The sequence below is a fragment of the Pleurodeles waltl genome, chromosome 7 (assembly GCF_031143425.1).
Source record: "Pleurodeles waltl isolate 20211129_DDA chromosome 7, aPleWal1.hap1.20221129, whole genome shotgun sequence".
Classification (NCBI taxonomy): Eukaryota; Metazoa; Chordata; class Amphibia; order Caudata; family Salamandridae; genus Pleurodeles; species Pleurodeles waltl.
In genome coordinates, this window is record NC_090446.1 from 580,387,200 (window position 1) to 580,411,313 (window position 24,114).

The following is a 24,114-nucleotide window of genomic DNA, read 5'->3' on the forward strand; positions in this document are numbered from 1 at the left end:
AAACAAGAAAGAGGAAGAAACAACATACTAACATGAGCGTGAGAGAACGCGCGAGGCAAAAGAAAAAATAGTGCCCCACACTAAGGTACATGGCTGATTGTATTATAATCCATGTAACAGGTTCAGTCTCCAAGGGGGGTAACAAAACAGCCTCAAGGCAGGACAAAGGTAAAGCATTTACCAACCACATCAAGGGTTTTTTGAAAGGCAGGCCCAGGAAGGAATGCAAGTGATGGGCGTGATTAAAGCCCACAGAATAGATTACAACACGTGGAGAAGAGCTGTGCTTGCACGCTCCTATGCTCGACCTAAAAAAGCTTTGGGAAAGCCAAAAGGTCTGCCTTTAGTGCGGTAAATCAAACAAAACAATTTATTCATGGCAGTTTGCGTTGGTACTCGAGACGTTCTATTCTTTAATCAGAAGTGGGGTTGTTATTCTGGTTTACTCTTTATTTCGCTCATACTTTACAAAATATGATTTATTTTCATAACTAAACAGACACTCTCATACGTGTATTTCTGATTCGTAGACTGTCTCCGCTTCCCATTGCTCTTAGGCCCGTCACCGTGTCTTTGTCCTTCTTTTATGTCAATTGCCGTCGGTACCTCCCTTTTGTTGATCCTCTCGGCAGCCAACGGTTGCTCTCCGCTAAGGTTCTGTCCAATTAAAAAAAATTAAGGCACCAGGCCAGCCAATGATAGGGCGGAGTAATGAGGTGCGCGTAATGCCAGGGGGCCGCCAGCCGTTCAATAGAGCAACTGGTGAGTGCCACGTAGGTGGGGGTTGCGTTTGTTGTGAGGACGTACCTGAGAGCCTTCGCGGGTCACCGCAAGGGCCGCGTTGGCCTTTCATACATTCGCGGTCGAGAAGTTTTATATATCTATATTATATAAAGCTATTAGAAACAAGAGAGTGATACGAACCGCTAAATAACAGTAATCATGTATTAGTATTAACAGTATGCATCTCCCCGAGGCTCGTTAGCACACTGCAATTCCTGTGCTTAAGTCTACTACAACGTTTCAATGTGATTTCCTTATAAAAGCCAGGCAGAATGGCAGCACGCTTTTGTGTAAATATCGCTCATACGCTGTTACAGAGAGGGACTTTTTTTTATGTACTGTCAACCTCAGACCGGAAATGTTGGAATCTACTTGTGACGAGCCATGCTGTTGTAGTCTGATACCATATACAGAAAATCATACTCTGTCTTTTGACGGAAGTTGCAGTCTACCCGGGATACCATAAACCGCTAATTTACACAGCTCGTTTTTGGTCTCGTTCAGAGATCCTTAATGTGCATTCGGCTGCGCTGCCGCCTCCACTGCCCGGGACAGCTCACGTGTCCTTGCAGTCAAGGCGCTCCCGTTCCCAGGTGTCCCCAGCCCAGGAGCTACCGCTACCCCAGCGCCCTCCCGCCCCCTGACAGGTGTTTGTAGCTCATCGAGGGCGGGTCTAGACGGCTTACAGTGTGTACCCAGTGTGTGGGGAGCAGAGTGCGCCTCCGGTCGGAAACTGGGCTTAATGAGAGCTCAGGACTATCAGGATCTGATGCTGGATAACAACATCACAGGTAAGTTTATTGTGTTTCATTCCTGCCAACGCGCTCGCGTTTGACGAGTGCAATTAGCGTAGCACAAAACTATGCCGCCCCCAGCAGATTGTAATGAGAGGCGCCCCTCAGTCTTCCATACCTCACGGATTTTCACTGGTCTGGGCTGTTAACCGATTAACTTCATCTCCATTTTTAGAGTCGAGAGGTGAAAATTCAATTTTTTCAGTTCCACCATAGTGAGCATATAAATGGGTTTATCGGTGCTACTTAGTGACCTTAAACCATCACAAACCGATATCTCTTTATATTGCCTTAAGATTCTTCCTCATGGACACGGCGACTCGTTCTCCCAGTTTGTGCTGCATGGTATAGTGAGGGCTACTCGGAGGCTTTCTGCTTGCCGGATGGGTATCTTTTCAGTCTCTCTAGTCTAAGGTAAAGGCTGTGCCGTCTCTCACCTGGATCTTTGTCCTATCCGGCTCCCGGCAAACCAAAGATCGAAGATAAAAGGACAACCACCTAATTCATTTAAATTTATTCCAACACATTTCCTGGATTCCGCTTGCAATACCTTACAAGCGGCACGCAGGGAGAACGTTTGACAACGTCTGTAAAATAGTTAGTAAGTTAACCACCTGTTGTTGCTATCTGCCTACAGCCTTGTGTTATTGGTTCAAATCTCAGCAGCAGTGTACACTCAGCCGTTCATGTTTTGGTGGCAAATAAATTGTTCCTTAACCGCATATGTGAGCGAAGAACGGTTATCTGCAATTGCTGAGTTCGAATCACGGCAAGAGCGTCTCATTCTTACTTCCTTTATTAGGTCGGTATATTGAGCACCCTAAATCCGGGAATAGTAGCGGACACCTGCTGTGTACAGTGCTAAGAAAAGGCAGAAATGCTGTATTAAAGGCTGTATAGGAAAAAGTTATTTTGCGGTTGATATATATATTTTAACTTTATCATTTTATTATGACTGGAACAAATCAAGCCGCTACCCCGGGGCGGGGAGTAGCATACCATGTACAGTACAACCTGATATCATAGAAGACACCTACATAGGTAGTAGAGGGCATAATAGCTGAGAAGATGCACAGCGGGAAAGGGCTGGTGTCAGTCAATCTGACTGGGGGTGTGTAGCAGGCTAAAGCCTCTGCTTGCAGCCAGGGAGCTTGAGGGCCCGTGCGGGGTGGGGTGTGGCAGCGTCCGTGCTCAGGAATCCAAGTTTGCAGATTGCAACTTCTTCAGCTAGTCCTGCAGGGGTTACCAATGTCCTTTTGCTTGGGAGGATCAGGGGTTGAAGGGAGGCATATAGTTCCCTGTTAGTGTCACATCACAGTACATTAGGCTGCTTAACCAGGCTTTTGCGGTGGGCAGATGCTTGTTCCTCCAATCAAGTGCACTCTCTTAGCTAACAAGGCAATAGCAGTGAATCGATGAACACCTCTTGAGATCTCCAGAACATCACCCAGCAATGCTAGTAGTGCATAAGGTGCCAGATCACTGTCAACCATCAGGGTGAGGTTGGTGAATACGTCACACCAAAATGACTTAACGTGACAACAGGTCCATGTTGTATGTACAAAGTCTGCCCCAGCAACATGGGACTTAAAACATTCAGAGGATCTCGTGGGTTCTATCCGTGCTAGGGTATATGGGGTAACGTAGGCCCTGTGTGGGAATTTATAATGTATGAGCTTGTGGCGGTGGTTGGGCAAAATTATGTGAGTCTGGGTGCAGCCAGCAGACTATATTTTGTCAGTCAGCCTGCATTCCAGGTCCCCATTTCCCCCCGTGCCACCAGCCTTCTATCACATGATGGTAGGAGCGCTATGCAGGTGTGACCTACTCTGATTACTGTCAGTGATCACAAGTGTCAGAAGACTGAACTCTTCTGGAGCCAACGGATATGAAGGGATCTGTGCAGGCGGCACATGACAAAGCGATTCATATAAGGAGCATTAGTGAAGTGAGCGCCGTCACCATGGGAAATAATGTGACCATCTGGAAAAAGGATGTCAAAAGTGTGTAGGTCATGTTGCTTCAGTGTGCGGTGGACCAGCTTCTCCTGCATTATGGTTACTTGCTAGGGGTAGTACAGAAGCTTCCCACCCCCCTTTCCCTCCCCACCAATAAAGACATTTCCTCCAAGCCCAGCTGGTGGTTGGTAGAGACTGAATGTCTGTGGGGCACAAGGGGAGCTCTGCCGGGAGGATGGCCATCAGTCTGAAGGGCAGGCTGGTCAATTTCAGGTTTAGGGTATGGGAGGCGAGCATCCCCAGGAAATCAGTAGTGAACAACTGGCACTGCGCTGCTAAATAGTACAAATGAAAGTGCGGAACTCCAAACCCTCCACGCTCATATGGGAGCACCAGGGTAGCCCAGCCAATTCGAGGGCGCCGACCAGCCAAGATGAGTCTCAAGAGTAATCCTCTCAGTGATGCAAAAAAGTTAGTAAGTGGGATGTGTATATTTAAAAAAAGGTATGAAAACTGGAGAAGGAACACCATATTTTTAATTGTGATACGACCCACCATTGATAAGGGACGCTAGAGCCATGAGTGTACCTGGGAAGACGGCTTACCCATGGCCTGTCGATAATTCAGCCGTATCACTTGCTCCTTGTCTCGATGTAGGAACACACCTAGATACTTCACCAGACTGTCACAGTAGGTCGGGGGGGAACTCACCCTGAACAGGTGCAGTTGCATCCTTAAGGGGGAACAGTTTGGATTTCGTCTGATTAATATGTAGGTCAGAAAAGTTCCTAAATTGACCAATCTCATGGAGAATCGGAGACAGATCAACAGTGGGGTGACGTACAAATAAAATATCTTCCACATACAGTGGAAGTAGTAGGGGACCAGGCTTGAACTGTAAACCACGATTCAGGTGTTTCTATTGGAGATGTTGCACCAGGGGGTCTATTGCAATAATGATAACCATTGGGGAGCGGGGACAGCCCTGCAGAGTCCCTCTAGTAATGGCAAACAATGCTATGAGTGAGCCGTTGGCCTATATTCTGGCTACTGGTTGGGAATGCAAGAGTGTTATAATTGAGATAAAACCACAAGGTATATGCAGTTTGAGAAGTGTAGCGTGAAGGAAAGGCCACTCAGGAAAAAGTCAGGGGTGTTTTCAGCGTCAACCAAAGCCACCACAGCTGGAACATTTGGGGAATTTCTATGAAGCACCAAGAAGGGCGTGCGCATGGTCAAGGTTGTGGCGCTGTAACAGAAAAACCCCCGACTGGGTGGGGGCTATATCTGGTCCTTCAGGGTTGAGTGGAAAGGACATTAGCCAGGATTTTCCCAGAAAGTTTGCCTTGTGCTTTGCCAGGTCCTGATATTCAGCCATCAGAGTAGCCCGTCCATGTAATTGTGGCCCCTGATACCGCTAAGCGTCTGTGCAATCTACTTCTGCCAGTTTATCCTCTTAATGGGATAGACTCTTCGGTATGTCGTGCAGCACTCCAGAGTGCTTGGAAATACAGATGTCAGGGGTTGGAGGCCTTCAAGGCCTATAAAGGGGCGCCTGTGAGGGGAAATAGCTGGTATTCAGTTCAAAGTAGTGCAGTGCAAAGATCAGAGGAACACCTTGTCATGTAGCGTTACAGTCGGAAAGCACCGCTGTCGCTCTAGACACCCTCCAGCTGGAATGTGTAACACCATCTGGACCAGGTGAGTGGCCAAGCGTGTGCGCGTAAGGGTACGAAACTGAGCCCAGCCGTGGGGTGAGGGTGGTAGAGTTAAGTCAGTAGTCAATGCGGGTCCTTGTATCGCGTGGTGCAGAAGAGAACGTGTACGCTTGGGGGAGTAATGTCGCAGGCGCCAGGGAGTCACATAGCGCATATGTGTCACAGAGGTTGCAAAGGATGCGCAACAAGCGTGACTTGCCCATGTCCATTTGGGGTCAAGGAGAATGGTAAAGTCACCATCCATTATGATGTGGTCAGCTTCTGTGTCCTATTAGAGACAGGAGTGTTTGAAAAAAGTGGGGTGTCAATATTAGGACACATTTACTAAGAGCACCCTCAACCCCACCAGTGTTCCAGCCACAAGGACATACCTGCCACCCCATCAAAGATGCTGGAAGAGGGGTGGAAAGGGAGACTTGTGTATCAATGTGCATACTCCACGCAAGTATTAGCTGTAGCTAGAGAATGCCGACCCCATGTGGAAGCAAATGTTTGTGAATTACCAGGAGGGCGTGTGTCTCTTGCAGGAAGACTATGTATGTGCCAAGTTGTGCCAGGTATTGCCGTACTTGTTTACCCTCTCATATTCCAAGATAGGAATGAGAAGTCTATCGGCCTCCCATTGTCACATCTCCACCATCCAAAAGCATACTCGGATTAAGACAACATCAGTACATACAGTATTCTCTAATACTGAAGGAAACCAAACCTAACACCACACCCCCTCCCTGCGGTCAGAAAAAAGACAAGCAAATCGGAGAATAACTACCCAATCAAAACCCCGAAGAGTCTCCAGGGAGGTGTACACCTCAGGGGGTAACAACACTGTGGCGGATGGACCCCCGCATGTAGGATGACAAAACGAAGTGGATGTAGAGATGGAGCAAACATCTTCATGGATGCGGTGTAATCCAAGGATTATGCGTAGGGCCTCCCATACAATTTGTAGGCAGGTCAACTCTAGGGACCAAAAAGGAGGGGAAAAAATACAGATGGCCCTCAGTCTGAGACAAATAGGTCAACACTTGCCATGGCGTTGAGTTCAGGTGGGAAGCGCTCAACCGTTTTGTGCTTAGAGGATAACGATCCTTGGAGTGTTGTTTACAGAAGGACATGGCCTCTGCTGGAGTCTCGAGGAGACGGGTCTTACCGTTGACATCCACTCAAAGGCGGGTGGAGTAGAGCATACCATAGTGTATCAAAGCCGATTTTGCTTAGGTGAATTTACGACTTGGGTCCTGAACCGCCAGTGTGAAATCTGGGAAGAGGGGGATCTCGGATCCTTGGTATTAAAGTAAACCCTGTGCGCGTGCTAGTCTCAGGGTCGTGTCCCGAGGTTTATGAGTCTGACTAATATGAGCCATGGTGGTGTACCAGGACGTTGACAGGGGCTGAGGGATCTGTGGGCCCTTTCAATAACAAAGGTGGGTTGGAAGTTCTGGTGGCCAAAGCGTTCAAGGGTAGGTGTTCTATTGACAAATATAAGCATCCAGCGTCAGTGGTTTCCGCCACTCCCACTATGCGGAGATTATTGAGATATCTAGGTGCCTCAGAGTTCACACTTTTGATGGCCACCATTTCTTTTTTCTTTTTTGAGGCACGACTCCAGATTCTCCAGGCTCTAGGCCATAGTTGTGGCCTCATCCTCAGAGCCCTGTGCCGTCCAATCAAGTGTCTTGATGGTCTAGGCGTTTTCCTATAGAATGAAGGTGGCCATTGAAAGTGTCAAATCTGGCATCAATGGCATGGAAACCAGCTCGGAGCTCTGCCATGATGGCATCTGTGCCTGACAATTGTACAGTGCCATGACCTACAGCCGCACCAGCCTCCATATTCACTGCTGTCTCAGGTGTGGTTGTATTTTTTGACTTTTCAAACTGTAATTTGCACTGTTTGAGGTCTCCACGCACCATGTCTGTAGGGGGAGGGTCCTCAGGTGTGAGAGCCCCCAAGGCCAGATGGTTAGGCATGCGGGGGAGGGGGCAATGATTTGGTCTAGAAGTGGTCACCTGGCGGGGCACGTGCCTAAGCTAAGCCAACTCGTGTAGCAGGCAGTCCAGGGGTTGCAGCGAGCTAGCACCACAGTCAAGCCTGTGAGAGACAGACTAGGCAAGTACACCTGTGGACTACAAGGCTCAACACGGTCCTGCTGCGATCAGGAATAGGCCACGAGCACTACATGCAAAGCCCCAGCCGTGGTTGTAGGGCGATACGTCCCCAGCGTAGGCCCAATAGTTTTAATCGTGTAGGTGCTGTGCGCCTCTGGGCCCCAACAACCGAGGCCTCAGCCCATAACATGCAGGTCAAACAGGAGGTACAGCAGCAGAGAAGTGTGGTGGGAATATGTGCCAGGCCCCAGGCTGATGCACCATGGTTCCCCTGCTAGTAGTGCAACAACAGGAGCAGCGGTCTATAAATCCTACCGGTGTCTGCAGGCGAAGCGTTGTGCAGCCAGTGTTTTAAGCCAGGTGGGGCAGGGCAGGCGCATGGCTCGGCCGCTCCACAGCAATCATGGCCTCACTGGCATCTCCAGGTTCGCTCTGGGGGATGATGCATCCTTCAGGCAGTAGCTCAAGCTTGACGTTCCTAGCACATGTGGGGGTTTGCGCATCCCAGGCAGCCCGGCGAGGCACGATGGCCACGCACCTCAGGCTCACCGCGGCCCCGGTCGCTGCGGGGTCCTTAGAGGCGTGACTGTGCCGCCGGGAATGGTGTTCAGGATAGGGCACCCTGAGGCACCAGATACGTGGCTTATCTGGCTTGCTGTGTAGGAGGCAGTCTGTCACGGTGCGCTAGTCGACCTCTGGCTTCAGGCAAGCCCCAGACCCCTGTCACTGCAGGGCCTCCAAGGTGTGGTCAGACCGAAGGGCGCCCGATGTGGTTAAGCGCTGCAGAAGGGTCTCGGTGCCCCCAAATCACTGCACATCTGGCCATCATTGCTGGGAGATAGATGAAGGGCGTCTCAGATCGTCGGGGATCAGGGTTGAGTCCCATCTCTAGAGGATGCAGGGGCCGGTGCGCCTTAGCTTCACCGTTGTGCGGCCATGTAAGTCGCTGGTGTGGCCACACCCTTATTTTACGGTTGATAGAATGTGTAACTGAGATTATTGCGCTTGTAAAATTTTATGGGTCTCATTTTTACTTGGTATAGCTTGTCTTCTGTGTTAAATTATCTGTTGGTCACCAGGCACAAACACGCATCATGCGAGCTGACCTTTCTGTTGTCCTAAGACTATGCACTGTAGAATGGACAGATGTTTGAACAACTTGATGGTGCCCTCCCAATTACAGCAAATATCCTGGCATACTTCTTATGTGGTCATGCGAATACACTCCGCTTAGCAACTGCTAAGGATTTCCATAAAGCTGTGGAGCAATGTGTGAGGTTTCACGTACTAGGATCATAATGAAAAGCCACAGTGAAACCCACCACCAATTTTTGCCCTCACTTCCCCGTTATGGGCCCTCGGCAAACGAAAATCGGGCCAAGAATTAGGAAAGGTGGCCTCTAAGACATTAACACATCAGTAATGTTCCAAAATAATTTTCAATGTTATATCAGAACCATTTTAGTGTAGAAGGCCGGTGGTACATTTATCCATATAGGTTAAATCATCTGAAATGAAAACATTTTATAGTGCATAAATATTCGATATCTTATATATGGTATGTTATATTGTTTTTTTTGTATACGCAAAACATTAATACAAAAACATGAATATAAAAAAATACATAAGCACGAAATAAAACACTTTGACCTGACCAATGTTTGACCAAAAAAAGTAATTTAAAAAATGAAACCATCGCTCATCACACGAAACACTGACAAACCATAACAAGTTTACACTGTAGTTGCAAATAGCATTGAGGATCTTATTCTACAAGTGGGGGATCTTAACAGGGTATTTTCTGGGAAAAGGTGGGCCCTATTCACAATAATATGTTTGTAAGATTAAAGGAATTGTCTTACGTGGCTACAGAAGGGAGGAGGACTCCTCAGTCCTGGTATACCAGAGCATTTAAGGAAGCTAGGCTAACACTTTTGGCCCCATTTATACAGCAGGACAGGGGTTCAATCAAAGCCCGGAGGGACCTCTACAAGAAGGCTACTAAATCTGCAAAAAGAGACTGGGAAGCGGGAAGAGCTTCTGAATGTAGATAGGAAAAGGGACTAGCTGACTTTCTGGAAATTGCTCTCAGCAGGGAGTAAGAAAGGATTTGACAAGTAGTGGCTAATGTTCCATCAGCAAATTGGATCGCTTACTTTTCTAATCTTTATTCTGTGAGGAGAGAAGTTAGTCTTCCCTGCCAGATGATGTTTCCTGAGAAGGTGGGAATATTAACAGGAGTGGAAACTACGTGCCGATTTCACTGCAAGAAGTGAGAGCTGCAATTTTTAAGATAGCTCCTAGCAAAGCTCCCGTATTGGATAAAATCCCAGGAGATTTATACTCAAGCAAAATTGATGTGTGGGTTCCCCATTTCAATCTAATATTTAATTCCATCATGCGTGGGACACCAACTCCTCCAACTTGGGCATGGACAGAGATATTCCCTGAGTTCAAGAAGGGCTCCCCCGCTGACCCTTGCAACTATAAGCGATAAGTCTAATTAACTGTCCCCAAAAAATATTCAGTTCTATACTGCTGGAGCATCTCCGTACCTGGATGAGTGAGGAAGAGATTCTGACCCCACTTCAGGCAGGTTTTAGGGAGTGCACCAGTACGGTCGACAAAGCCTTCCGATTCTAACCAATATTTTGGAAATCGGTGGTCTTGGGTGGGGGATGTCTGTATGTTGCATTAGTTGACCTGTGATTGGTGTTTGATCTAGTCCTTGGACCACAACTTTGGCAGATATTGGCTGATAAGGGTGTCTTCAATGAGCGCTGGCTGTTGTACTAAGAGTGTGTAGGAACAACTTTGCCCAAGTGCGTTGTGGTCCAACAGGCGAGATGGCAGATACCTTCGGTGTTGATCGATGGGTAAAGCCAGGGCTGTGTTCTTCCTTCAACCCTCTTCACACTATTTGTAAATGATCTAATTTCTTTCCTGAACCAATGTGATGGGGATGCCCCTTGCCTGGCAGACATTAAGACTCCAGCCTTAATGTTTGCGGGTGATGCCCTTTTAATATCAAAATCACACATGGGCCTTCAAAAAATTCTGTGTCATATTGAGAGTTTTTGAGGCCAGAGGGGACTTGAGAGCATCATGACTAAAACTATGTGTATGATTTTAAATCCATGTAACTCTGCCAGGGCTAACTCTAAGCTCACAGGGGCACCCTTGGATCATGTTCATATTTTAGATTACCTCAAGCTGACCTTTACAGAACATCTCGATTGGGGAGCCACATACAGAAACGTGGGCTCAAATTAATGCCATCTGGGCATTACTCATGGCACAAGGAAGCTCCCAATTTCTCCTACAGTTCAAATTTATAAGCAACAAGCTCTGGGAGCAGACCTCTGTGGGGCTGAACTCTGGGGGATTAAGGTCACGAGTAAACCGCAGGCCACTGAGAACACTTTTTTTACGCCAACTCTTAGGGCTTCCAACAAGCACCCCTTATTACTATCTATTAGGCTTGATGTGGGTCTTAAGCCCATTATGGACGGTGTGGGTGTCAGGTCTGTCCTCTACTGGATGTGTATTTGGGCTACCCCTGAGTTACGTACTTACATAGATGGGATTAAAGAAGTCCTTGGTATTGTAGGTTCCAGGAGTACCCCCTGGATCAGGTACATCAAAGATACTTTGGTATAGATGGGATGTGCAGACTTGTGGACTGATCCGGAGGTAGCCTCCGGGACAGGTAAATCCACTCCTAAAGAGAGAGGTCCTGGTTATTTAAAACAAGTGAGATGTTGGCTCTTTCTACCTGTGGTACCCTGACTGATCGATTCCTTCAATTGAAAGATCATTTTGAATAAGAAGATTTTTCAGATGCAGTTGCACCACCCATAGCACGGAAGTTGTAACTGCAGTTTAGGTATGGAACACTACCAATTGCAAGTTTTACTGCCAAATGGGCCTGTAGGACAGCTACAGACAGGAGTGATATTCCCTCTTGTGGTGCTGCCAAGGAAATGGAAGGTCAATGTTTTGATTTTCTGTCCAGCATATCTAAAGGGAAGGAGAAAGTGATAAGTCCCTGCCTGCCGGTTGTTAGTCATTCGGGAACACAAAGTAGCCATCCATATTTTAAAAACCGATGTTAGGCAATACTTCGTTTTTGCTGTTTCCCTCTTTTTGTTATATATGTGGAGGGTTAGATAAATGGTTTTTAAATAGAGGATAGTCGTCGGGAATGCAATGCAGTAGGTTCTAGGTAATACACACTTTTAAAATGTTGTTTTATTATGATGGAGGGGGTTTGTGTGCATTCATTCTGCTCCGGGTTTTATCATGTGAGTGGATTTTAAGTGTTTCAGCATATAATATTTAGTTGCTGTTCTATGTTATTAATGTGATTTTATATTGCTTTTACGGCATACGCCTAAATAAAGCTTATGATGATGATAAAAACATATTTTTGTGTTGACCATGAAGAAGAAATGGTTATTAAATTTTCTTGAAAAAAGTTGTTCCTTTTTCTTCCTCTATAATATAATTCTGGAAAATAAACTTTGGAGGACTGAACATACAGTACATCAATTACTCGTTTGGAAGTAAAACTCTTCCTGGAGTGCACAGGGTCGTGCTTAAGTACACATATAGTGCAGTCTTGTCACTATATAACGTTCACAGGAACATTGCAGTGGCGAAATAGATGGTAAAGTCTGTGGGGTTTCTAGGCCAGATCTCCACACTAGGCAACTCAGAGGCAAGTGGCCAATCCTTTCAGTGTATATTTCTGATCTATAAGCTCTGATAAAGGCTCCGCATGAATGACATGCAATCATTATTAACGAGTCTTTGATTTTCTAATTGTCAACAGGTCAGGACTAATGGCGATTTTCATTTCTGTAGGGGGGGTGCTCATGTGCCTCATAAGTTGGCAGTACTGAGCTTGAATGTGGAAGTGTGAATTTATATGCCTTTCCCTTTTGGTGGCCAACTTGCTGCAGGCAATCTTAAGCATGCAGTGCCAGGTTTGGTTTACATGCAACACTCTCCTGAGGGGGGGAGGAGGGTGTTGTGTGGGTTGAAGCCAGGGGTGTAGCTTTGGTTGGGGGGGGGGGGGCGTTTGGGGTGTTGCACCCCCCAATAAATGTATTTTCTGATAAATAGTTGGGTGTTGGTGCTTTCAGTCTGGTATGGGGAGGTGTCTGTCGGATTTCAACAGGAAGTTTTACATGAACACAGAGGAAAACACACACACATTCTCTCCCTCTCTGGTATGAAAGTCCTCAAAAATGTTGGTTATTTTTCATAATATTGTCTCTTCTTCCACTTAAAATTCCTACCAGTCCGCATTATTCTCCATTTCCGTTGCCCCGCAGGCCCCTCTCAAGAACCCTGCTTGTTGTATAAAGTATTTTAACATTGTATTCTAGTGTGACTCTAAAATCTGAAGCTCAGTTCCCCCCACCCCTCCATCACCTTTCCCCTGAATCTTACTGACCAAGCTATGCTCCTGGTTGAAGCACCTTACCCTGAAAGGCCGTACTTGCAGAGATGCACTGCCCACTCCTTCGTATGGATATATCAACATTTCGGTGGACACAGCAGGAGTGCTGGTAGCATACGCGACACCAGGTAGCTCCTGCCGCAGCACACTTCATGATGGATAAACAGAGACATCCGGGTCCTTACTACTGCATGGTTTCGGAGTACAGCTGGCATTTCTCCCCTCACTACCACCCACAGCCTGCCCAAGACCATGGTTGGATTGGGATCACAATTAGGCCCTGGTGCTACCAAAAAAGTGTCCCACATTTCCAGATCATCCATTTCATTGATCACTATCTGCTTAGTTTCATAGGAGTTTTTTGTTTAGTTTAATATAATGTGAATTCAGCCCAAAGGCACTGGAGCAATGTACATGGGCACCAGTTACATTACACAAGATCAAATTTATTTTAATTTTAGGTGAGATGATTTTATTTTTGCGGATATTAAATGATTTGACCAGCATCACAGGATGTTAAGCTGAGCCAGGACTTGCACCTAGTTTAAACGTCAGCATCTTTGACCATGACTCTGCATCCAATTTGTTTATTCCTCTGAGAAAGATGGCCTCACAGTGTGAGGCTTATGCAAGCACACCCCAAACAAGGCCCAAACGACGTCAGGCTAGAGGTGACAATACCTGGCCCTTAGAGAAGCCACTTCTCTTACCATATGCCCAGCCCACTATAGCCTCAGCGATAACGTGAGAGGGAAGGTGATCAAAATCAAAAAAAGCACACAGCTGCTGCTTCTCAGGTGAGAATGGCCCACTGGCACACAATCCCCCACCCCTCCCCTACTGAGACCCTTAGACCCTTGCATAGGCCCCCACCATGATGTAAACGTGATGGACCATCAAGAGGAGGGGGGGCGAATGTCCACCTGGCCCCCAGGCCCAATTTACAGCATGGTAGGGGAGTGACCATAATACTGGTGCACCATTAAGTGGCCTAGCAGGAATTTGGGAAGGTAGTAAGTCTCTTGGGCCAGTTTACAGAGGCCTTAAAACACTGGCCCACAGGTGACCTGAGGCACTGCCTCTTTGCCCAGTGCCAGACTTCCCAAGTCGACCCTACTGCAGACGCTTGGCATTCACCAAATGGTTGTTGTCTCAGTGTCAACATAATGAGCGGCAGTGACCTGGGCAAACACAAGCAACCCCTCGGAAGGTGCTCTAGCGGTCCCTGGTTCTCAGCCAGCTTATCTACTAGTTGACCCTGGCATAATGGTTCAGATCCTCCTTGTGCGCCAGTTGGGCGGCAACACTAACACAAGCGCCGTTTAGTGAAAAGAGTGACTGCACCACTACTGCATTCATAGGTTTGCTGAGCTAAATAACTTCTTTAAGGCCATGATGGGGACTGATTGAAGAAATCCCTGCTGCTGCTCTGTGCTGGGGAAAATATTTTTTACCTGTTCTTCAAGCACAGGTGGTGAACACAAATATGGAAGGCAATCCGGTTCCTGAATCTGCAGTTTGATCCCCATATGAACCCGGACTTTGAGTGTTTCACAATGAATGAGGCAGCCCTGTTAGAGGAAGGGTGAGCTCGATGTTTTCTGGGTCCAGGGCAGATGGTTTGCAGTTTGCACAAACTCATCCTTAGCCTGACATTTCACTGGACAAGATACCCTAATGACGTCTCACAAACTGTCAAGCACATGGACGGAGCAGGTGGTATCTGCCGTAGCCAAGTTGATGGACTAATGAGCCTGATGACCCCCGACCAATTAAGACGGAGGTGGTGGATGCTGTCAAGAAATGGTGGGACGATGAAAAAGAACGTGGATACTGTGGGATGTTTCGAACCCTGCAGATGAATGGCCTGTCTGCAGGAAGAGATGCCCAAGCTGTGGCCGTAACATTCATTATGCGCACATATTGTAACTTGTTTTCAGTAGAGGATGCATGGAGACTGTAAGTGGTATCTAAAAGGTACATTGGTACTTTTGTCTGCGTGGATATAGTTTGGTGGCCTCCATAGAGTTACATGATGTCCGTAACATGAAACGCATGGGTGGACTGAAATGCCTCAACACAGTAACTGGATACAATATGGTTGCCACTGTGGTTGCTTTGAGCACACTTTTGGGGTCTCCCTTATAATATTGTAAGGGTACAGTAGACCCCACCATAGTCTGCTTGAGTTCAGTAGGGTGTTCCTTGCAGAAGTTTAAGAGTGTTGCATGGTTTTTCCATATAGAGATTACATGCATGCAGTTAGGTATCCAGTGCGGCTGATCTGTGCATAGAGTAGGGTGTACCTGTAGAGGCTGCTTTGACTTAGGAAGGCACTTCCTTCGAATCTACATGGCAGCAGTGAGGCAACACTGTTAGCACCTTGTTAGGTACGGAAGCCGACCCTTTATAGTAGTGTGCATGGTTACATCAATGTTTGACCTATGGGAATGGCAGACTGGCAGTATGGTGCACCCTGTAAAAGCTGCAGCGATACAGTAGTGACGGGCACAATGGCATACCTCTGTTGTGCCGTTGCCATGTGTATGGATTTACCACACTTGCACATATTTCACTTTCAGCTCCATAATTCGGTGATTTCTGCAATAAGACATTTTTTATAGCTCAAAAGGGTGAAGAGTAAAAAAAAAAAGTACTATATGTGATGTAGCACAATGGCAGATACATTCTTGAAGTTAACCAATCCGATTTCTCTTACTTATTGCTGCTCGCTTGTATTCAATTCTTAGTATAACTCAGGTGATCCCTTTCCAAAGATGGTACAAATGATGTCCCTAATTTGTGGACTGGGGAAAGGATTTTGTCCACACCATAAACAAATATTGATATATTTATATATAATTCATCCAGGTGGCACAGAAGACCTCTTCTAAAGCATAACAAAAAGGCTTGCCTTCTAGTATACACAACGTGTCCTTCTAGAGTTGAGTGCAAAGCTGTATGTTTGATGTAAACGATTGTTCTCTGGAAGTTTAGAGTACACAGTGTTAAAATGGTGTTAATGTGCTTTCTTAAATTTGCTTTAAAATACGCCATGTATTGCTTGTTTTTTCAAAATATTCTCCTCTGGGAACCCTCTGAGCACCCCCCTATATTGGTCTGGCTCATCCACAACTTTTACGTTCCACCACTTTCAGATATCACCAGCCGCTACTGATTTTAACAGCAGTTTTTTGTCTTACTCCTGGACACAATGGTATTAGGAAACAACAGTCTTAAACAAGCATCATTCATAAAGGTCCCTGACCTGCAGGAAGATATTTAACGATATGCCCAAAAAGTTTAATAATCAAAGTGTGAAGAGGGAAAACATTATGGTTCCTATAGAAGGGACTGTGGTTCATAATTGTTCTAGTGTTTCATGAATGACGATAAACATGGAACATCTTTCCATTATAGTTGTACAGAGGGTCCCTGCATTGTAAACTTAATCACACGTTTTGGCTAATTCGTTGATGACACCTTCATCAGGACTGGCATATTTTAAACAACTTGTGATGTCACCATCCTGACTGTGGGGAAAAGTCAAAGGAGTGAACTCGGTGGCAATGGTAATGATAGTTAAAGGCTTTGTTGTCACAGGTTATGACACCCTACTTTGACACAGTGTCTGACAAAGATGGTCAGAGAAATTTGCTACATCAGTGGCTTGTCCTTGGGCCATCATTTCTTTAGTAGGCAGGCTCTGTGCATGGACCCTCAAGGATGCCAACCATTTCTAAGATGGCTAACTATGCTAACAAATCATTAGGATCCTAAACGGTCTATAATTAACAGCAGACATATTTGTGTTTGTCATTCCATAATGAACAGCTATGATCTCTCGTTTGATTATTATTGGCTTTGTATAGCACATTTCTACTGTCCATAGGTTTCATGGTCCGTTTTGGGGGTCTCTCTACATTTGTATATGGTTCTGGGATGCCCTGTGCCTGAATAAAGGTAATCTGGTGTCATTGTGATTGGTTAGAGAAACTCTGTGTCTTTAATGAGGTTATTCATAATTATTTGCATTTGTCAGTGGGAAAAACAAGTTGAATCATGGTACTCTATTCTTCATATCAATCTACCTGATGACAGACTGAGATTTTTTTTTAATATTCCACTAGGCTGCATGGTTGTTTGGTGTTCTGCTTCCAGAGACTGTCTCTGGTTGCATGTTTGTCTGTTTACCTTCCTCCAGAAACTGTCCTCTGGCGCACAGTTGTCTGTTGCCTTTTGTCCAGAGATGGTCCTAGGGTGCACTTGTGTCTGTTGCCCAACATCCAAGGACTGTCCTGGGGTGCACAGTTTTCTGTTGCCCTGTGTCCAGAGATTGTCCTAGGGTGCGCAGTTGTCTGTTGCCCTATGTCCAGAGGTTGTCCTAGGGTGCGCAGTTGTCTGTTGCCCTATGTCCAGAGGTTGTCCTAGGGTGCGCAGTTGTCTGTTGCCCTATGTCCAGAGGTTGTCCTATGGTGTACGGTTGTCTGTTGCCCTGCCACCAGAAACTGTCCTAAGGTGCACGGTTGTCTTTGTCCTGCCACCAGAGACTGTCTTATTAAGCAGCATAGTTAGCCAATTTTATTCCTTCAACTTGATGTTGTGCACATGTGGGTACTGAATTGTAGAATGTATGCATCACATCACATCATACTTCTTAGGAGGATTCAGAGTGCTCATGTTTAAGTGCTTTTGTCATGAAAGGAGATGTGTGGTGGTACGGTTTTGCTCCCGCAGCAATGTGTGTACACCTATGGGAATTTCACGTCCTGTTGGATGCATGCGAGCTTCTGGAGGTCTGCCTGACTTGTTTTAAGGATATAATTTGTTGTGCAAGTAACTTGGAATGTCTGTGTATGACACACTGTTTCAAGGTATGTTGTTGGGCGTTCGCTGATATTCACCCTTGTTACATAGTGGAACCATGTTGGAAGATCTCTGCAATGTGTGTCGTTGGATGATTGTGTGCAGTTTCTTTGGTTTGGGGAATTGTTGGGAGATTTCTGATACCCCTGCATAGGCAAACCATTGCCATGTTCAGTTTAACAGTATATTAAAAGTTGGACTAACCTGTTGGAGTAGATTAAACTAAGCGAGTATTACTTATTTCATGTGTATGATTTCATTTTAATCAGGTTAGTTGCAACAGTTTGTTAGACGGGAAAAGATTATTCTGCGCTATCACCACAATACGTGCATCAGACATGGTAATTAAAATATACCACTGCATTCGGGGGCGTTATTGAAACATTTATGATTTTTTTAAAAAAAATATGAACCAGAAACGTTCATTCCTTTCGCCTCCGACAACAATGGCATTAGTGAGCTGAGAGGCCAGTCTCGTTTTATGTGTTCCCTTATTCCTATATGGAAAGCATTGTAATTTGTTAACTCGAACACGAGAGGTTTTTTGGACAGCTCACATCCTGAACTCAAGTATTTGAAGGTTCTCTCATAAGTGATGATAAAGAAAAAGGTCGCTTTGTGAAATAAAATATTTGCGTAGGAGAAATAAAATATTTGCCTAGGATTTCAGTTTTGTTAAGCAGGAAAGCAGGAATTGATTACAGGTTTTCTGGTTTCATATTCTGCATTTCAGATAGTATCTCTCATCTCTTTTTTGTATTTTTTTTTTTTTACATAAGTTTGTAAAAATGTTTTTATATATATATATCACATTGTATTTTTGCAAGAAAAAAAAAATACACACTCTGTGCCGGTCCTCTCAAAGAAACCTTGATAAAGACCCATATAAATCTCCCTGCACTTGTGCACAGCAGACCCCTTCCCACCCATCTGACGTACAGTCCACAGTAGGGCCACCATTTCCTCCACACCTTGGCGTGCTTTTATCATTTACATCAAAGTTTAAGGCATGATCTGTAATTCTTGATGCGTGAGGTTAGAATGTCCGTGGCACACAGAAGCCACATGAAAGCTCAGCTCGTTTTTGGCTTCGGGGGTGGTGAGGGGGGGTCCAAGAGGACCTCAAACTGAGCCAAAGCGAGCCATCTCGTTTGAACTTTAGGTGGCTTACCCACATCTAGTGCCAGGTACCATCCTTGCACTTTGGCTGTGCTAATTAGTCCTCCTAATAAATTTTTAAGGCGTGTGCTCTGCTTAACAGGGCACAAGGGCAAAGAGGGAATTCAGAAACTTACAGAGAATAGTTTTATCCCACTCTTTCAAAACATGAAAGAACAAGTTGATTTATTGGTAACTTAGTGTTGAATTTATAATTCTTTACAGCAGCAACACCGTTGTATTTGGTGTAATCTGTGGTTTTGATAAGAGGTCTGCATAAGGGGTATGCGATTTAATTTTTATTTTTTATTATTTAACAACATGTTATGAAAGGTACTCAAAATGATGTGTTTCATACCAACAGTGCTTCGCTGGTATTGCAGGTGAAATTTTCCCGTGAGGGATTACCTCTAGTTAAAAAGTTACCTGAATTACCAGCAGGTGAATTGTTCGAGCAGCAAATCTCTCTTGGCAGGATCGAATCAGTCTCCGTGGGTAATTTATTACACAGAATTGCATAATGCAAAATGTCAGAATTTCATCAGTTTCACAAGTGCCGTTTAAAAGTCATCCGGGCCTTGTCTCTGTTTCATGCTTTAATTGAGAGCTGTGGCACGCTGAAAAACTGATGTTTTTGTCTTGTCAAGGATGAGGGTTGAGTTCCCAATTAAAGCCACCCCAGTGGATGCTGTAACTCTAGCCAGGTGGCCGAGTCATGGTAACACATTTTTAACGACATTTGCAAAGATTTGTCGAAGGTTGGGCTGCCGAAGGCACCCTAGGCACATTTGAGTGTGATAAAAGCTTGGCTCAAACAATTACACATGTTGTAATGTTTTGCAGTTTATACACTTTCCCAGAAAAAAAGCTTTGGGCACCCATTTTAAGAGCAGCTCATTTTAAGCAAGTAAGACCAGCAATGATGATTCTCCTTATGCCGAGACCTGTGTATACACTGGTCATGTTTTAAGCAGTGCTGTAAAGATCTGAGGGTCCTTGCCATAACCTCTGGTATATTGCGGTCTGCTGGACACCATTTGCCTTTTTGATTTATTTAACTATTGAATATGCAGTGACTGAATATGTATTACTATTTTATATATCATCTACCACGCATGATGTACCTAAACCGTAGTGTGCTTGGACTCATGTTTTGTATTGTGATTTTTATAACGCTTTTATGCATTTTGAGCGGTTATATGTATTTTAACCGAATAAAGAACTATCTAACGATATTTATAGATACAATTATTTTTTTTACTACATTTTAGATTTTTTTTAATCGTAAACTTTGTCTTCAAATCTGACTAGACGGATTCCTTATTCTAATTAAAAAAACATTTTTTTCACTTGCTTGTTGATTTTGAACTCTTCGAAAGGAGAAGTTTACTCATTAATTTTCAGCTTATTTCAGTTTGGCATAAATGTTATGTATAATTATCCAAGAAACACTTTTCTTAGTGTGCAAACAGCTGGGCGATATTTCTGTTTTCAGTTAGTGCTGTTTGGATCATTAAGTTCATGTACTCCCCAGAGCACTGTTGCCACCACAGCAAAAACTAGCTTTAAAAGGTTGGTCTGTCAACTAATTATCTAGCGTTGTTTTTAACCTGCAACCTCCCATGGGGCGATCTCTGCCTTAAAATATAAAAAAACATTATTGCCCGGGAGACTCCGTGCCGAGCGGTTTATTTTTATTCTTCTTATCGGAACACTTTGTCTTAGCTGGAGTCTACCCGTTGATCAGTACAGGCACCCCTAGTCCGATTTTTTTTTTTTAATGATCCTCTCTGTAGGAAAAAAGCCTATATTGCTTTTCCCTGTTCATCTGTGAATTATGTGGAAGCTTACCACCCTTCTCCCATCCTAAATGAAGATGCGGACACTAACATTCAAGAGTGGCTTTTATTCATCCTGGTAAAATCTACGTGTCAATGATAAATATATGCGTTTTCAAGTGTCGGGATTTATAGGCGTGTGCATATTTCCTCCTACCAATACATTAACTTACAAAAAGATACTGAGCAGAGCTGGCCATGCACTGAACGTGATATGAATCAAAGGCCTTCTGTTTATTTGGCTCCATGGGCCTACTGTGGTCAACATAGGTGTTGATAAAGCCACTTGACCAGCAATTTCAAGGGGCACCGCTGGCGAGCATGAGGAAAACTGTTTAATGATTAAAGGGTGATTGCATACCTGAAGTGCTCCACGCGTGCTGCAGTACACCAACAGGCACTCATGCACATCGACCAACCCACATTCAGTCATCCATGCAAGCAAACATAAAGATAGCTATTGTACATGTATCACTGGTCATGCTCTCATAAAGACTTGTGAGTACCAAAACGCACAGACCAGCACATGTACAGGTACACACAAGGACCAGAGGGGATGATAGATAAAGGCATGTGGGAGTATGTAAAATAGTACTCCCTTAATACATTTTTACATATTTTTTCCATGCCATTGTGAATTGAATCCAGAGCATCTGAAATCTAACTAAAATATGTCTATTCAGACAATTTTCCTATACACTTAGTTCAAATACAAAGGACTTTTTCCTCTTTGGACATGTACTAATAAGTAGTTGGAAGTTTCTGGCCGATTCACAAAATCTTGTAAGAGTACTATTGTAGCACTACTTTCCTTACTCCTAAATGCTTTTGTGAATCCACCTTATGCTGCCCTGCAGCTCTCAAGTTTCAACACAAAGAAGGATGGATGGATGGACAGACAGTGAAGGCCAGGTGGATGCCAGGGGTAATAGGTCCTGGACAGATGGATGTAGGCTCAGTGTCATCTTCATCTTTAGCCCCTCTTCAGAGGAAATCAAATTTGAGGTTGAAAAAAGAGTAGAGTGCCTTCACCCATTTAGTCATTTCTACCTCTGCAGTATGATTAGACAAATCTGTTCGTTTCAGTCATCTTTGCCGCCTTTGGGATTTTCATATGTTAGAGCTGACAGTCCTGGGTGGTCTCCTCCCCCCAGTTTTCTGATCTAGTTTTTGCTGGCTTAAGGACTCAGTGCACTTTACCACTGCTAACCAATGCTAAAGTGCTTGTGCTCTCTCCCCTAAACAGGGTACACTAGCTTACCTCCAACTGGCAAATTTAATTTACTAATAGGTCCCTAGTAAAGTGCACTACATGTTCCCAGAGACTGTAAATTAAATGCTACTTGTGGGCCTGCAGTATTGATTGCGTCACCCACTCAAGGAGCCCTTTAACCATGTCTCAGGCCTGTCATTGCAGAGCTTGTATGTGCAGTTTAACACTGTCATGTTCACCTGGCAATATAATCCTTTTGTGCCAGGCTCAAACCTTCCTTTCTATACATATGACATCCCTGAGTTAGGCCCTGGACAACCCAGAGGGCAGGGTGCAATGTATGTAAAAGGCAGGGCACGTACATTTAAGTTTTACATGTCTGATAGTGAAAGACTCCTAAGGAAGTTTTTCAACTCAGTGAGGCTTATCTCTCCCATAGTATAACATTGAAATTACCTTATTACACCTTTATGAATGTAATTTGCAATCTGGAAGAAAGCAAGTTTTTGAGTTTGGTGTCTCTGGATTCACAGTTTTAAAATCACATCTTATTGTGAAGTTGAATTTTAAATTGTAATTTGGAAAACAACCCTTTTAGAATGTTGGCATTTTCTTACTTTAGCCATTTGGTGCCTGCTGCCTGTCTCTGATCACTTGCCTTAGTGTGGGTGACAGCTGGAGTTTATGTATTTCCCCCTAGACAGCCACACACAATGGCAGCTTAGGTGAGACTTGATGGGCCTTGATGGACCATCCTGGCAAGATGGCAGTGAGGAACTGGCCACAGCCTCACACCATAATAGGCTGTGTCCAGTCCTCAAACACAGGGCTGCAAATACCCCAGTAGGGAGTTTGGGGCCAGGGCAGGAAGGCAAGGACCTCTGTGCACTTCAAAGGTCCAACTGGGTATAATTACTGGACCTCTGACACCACCAACTCTGTACACGTCTGGACCTGTGAATACTCTGCCAGGAAGGACTGCTGTGCTGCTGAGGACTGCCACTCTGCTAGACTGTTGCCTCGCTGGACTCCTGTCCTGTTGTGCTGACCTGCTGCCTGCTGTTTCCCTATCTGAGTGAGAAGGACTGGACCTGCATCACTTGAATCCAGAGTGACTCCAAGGGCTAGTCGGCTGGCCTCGTGATCCGAAATCTCATGGACTCTGACATTCATGAGTCTGTCCTGCCAAGTGGTGCCCTCCGGTGCTGAAATCCTGGAAGTGTCCCTAAGGTGCTTGCTCCAGTGGAACCGACACATTCTCCGCTGCCTGTGCAGAATCAATGCATCTCTGCCATTGCATGAGCAGAACTGACACATCATCACTGGTTGTGGGTAAAAGAACTGGCACATCGACTCCTGAACTTAAACTGCAGTGCTTTCCTCGGTGCAGTGAAAAACAGCCTCAGCGATGACACAGACACTCTGCAGCCTCTGCACTCTTCAGACACATTATTGTGATACAACACCTGAACTTCATTTCTGAAACATGATGCTCCTATACCTTTCATGCTCACCTAATTACAAAGCTGGCTAATTCCAGACATTTGTCCCTTAGTCTTGTACTGTAAAAATGATGATAGGATGGATGCCACATGCAGCAATAATTGAGACCAATCTGGGGAAAAATCTATAAAGCTAGGGAACATTCATTCTAAGATATTATGGAATGAAATTAGACTGACTGTATATCAACACATATTTGATTTAGACCGCATCCAAAATTATTATTAGTTACATTTTGCCTCTGCAGGCATTTGAACCTAATTAATACTTTTCCAGTAACTGACCTCTGTACCAAATCCCTGAACAAGAGAAGAAAGGATTGGTGATCCCTCTCCAGTTACATAAACAAAACATTTAACTACTGCTGATGCCAATATACATACACTCTTTCTCCTTATCGTCTTTCTTTTGCAAAAAGTCATGAGTAACCAATTTTCTCTCTTTTTTTAAATATTTTTTTTTATTGAAAATGCATGTCCTGGATGCGGCACTGCCTGTCTTTTAACAGTTTCTTGGATAGCCCTTGAACAACCTCTGCCTTGCACCAAATGAGGAATGACTATCTTTCCTCATTCTGTTGAATCTGGCTGCAGACTTTGACCAGATTTGTTCTTTCATCGTTTTACAGCACATTTATTAGGTTGGAGTGCAAGACCAGGCGCTTGTCTAGCTGTGTCCTTTTGCTGTGGCTCGATATAGATGATCTCT

At 44.9% G+C, this 24,114-nt stretch overlaps 1 protein-coding gene across 2 annotated transcripts in view; it reads left to right on the forward strand.

The window, feature by feature from the left end:
* The first annotated feature begins 631 nt into the window (after positions 1 to 631).
* Positions 632 to 24,114, forward strand: part of RUSF1 (RUS family member 1) — a 140,288-nt gene continuing 116,805 nt past the window's right edge. The window contains exon 1 of one of the 2 annotated variants that reach the window (XM_069244398.1): positions 632 to 762. In XM_069244398.1, the coding sequence (XP_069100499.1) occupies positions 696 to 762 (67 nt within the window). In that variant the 5' untranslated portion in view covers positions 632 to 695. Of the gene's footprint in view, positions 763 to 1,208; positions 1,575 to 24,114 lie in introns of those variants that run through there. The other variant, XM_069244399.1, reaches the window with a different exon arrangement.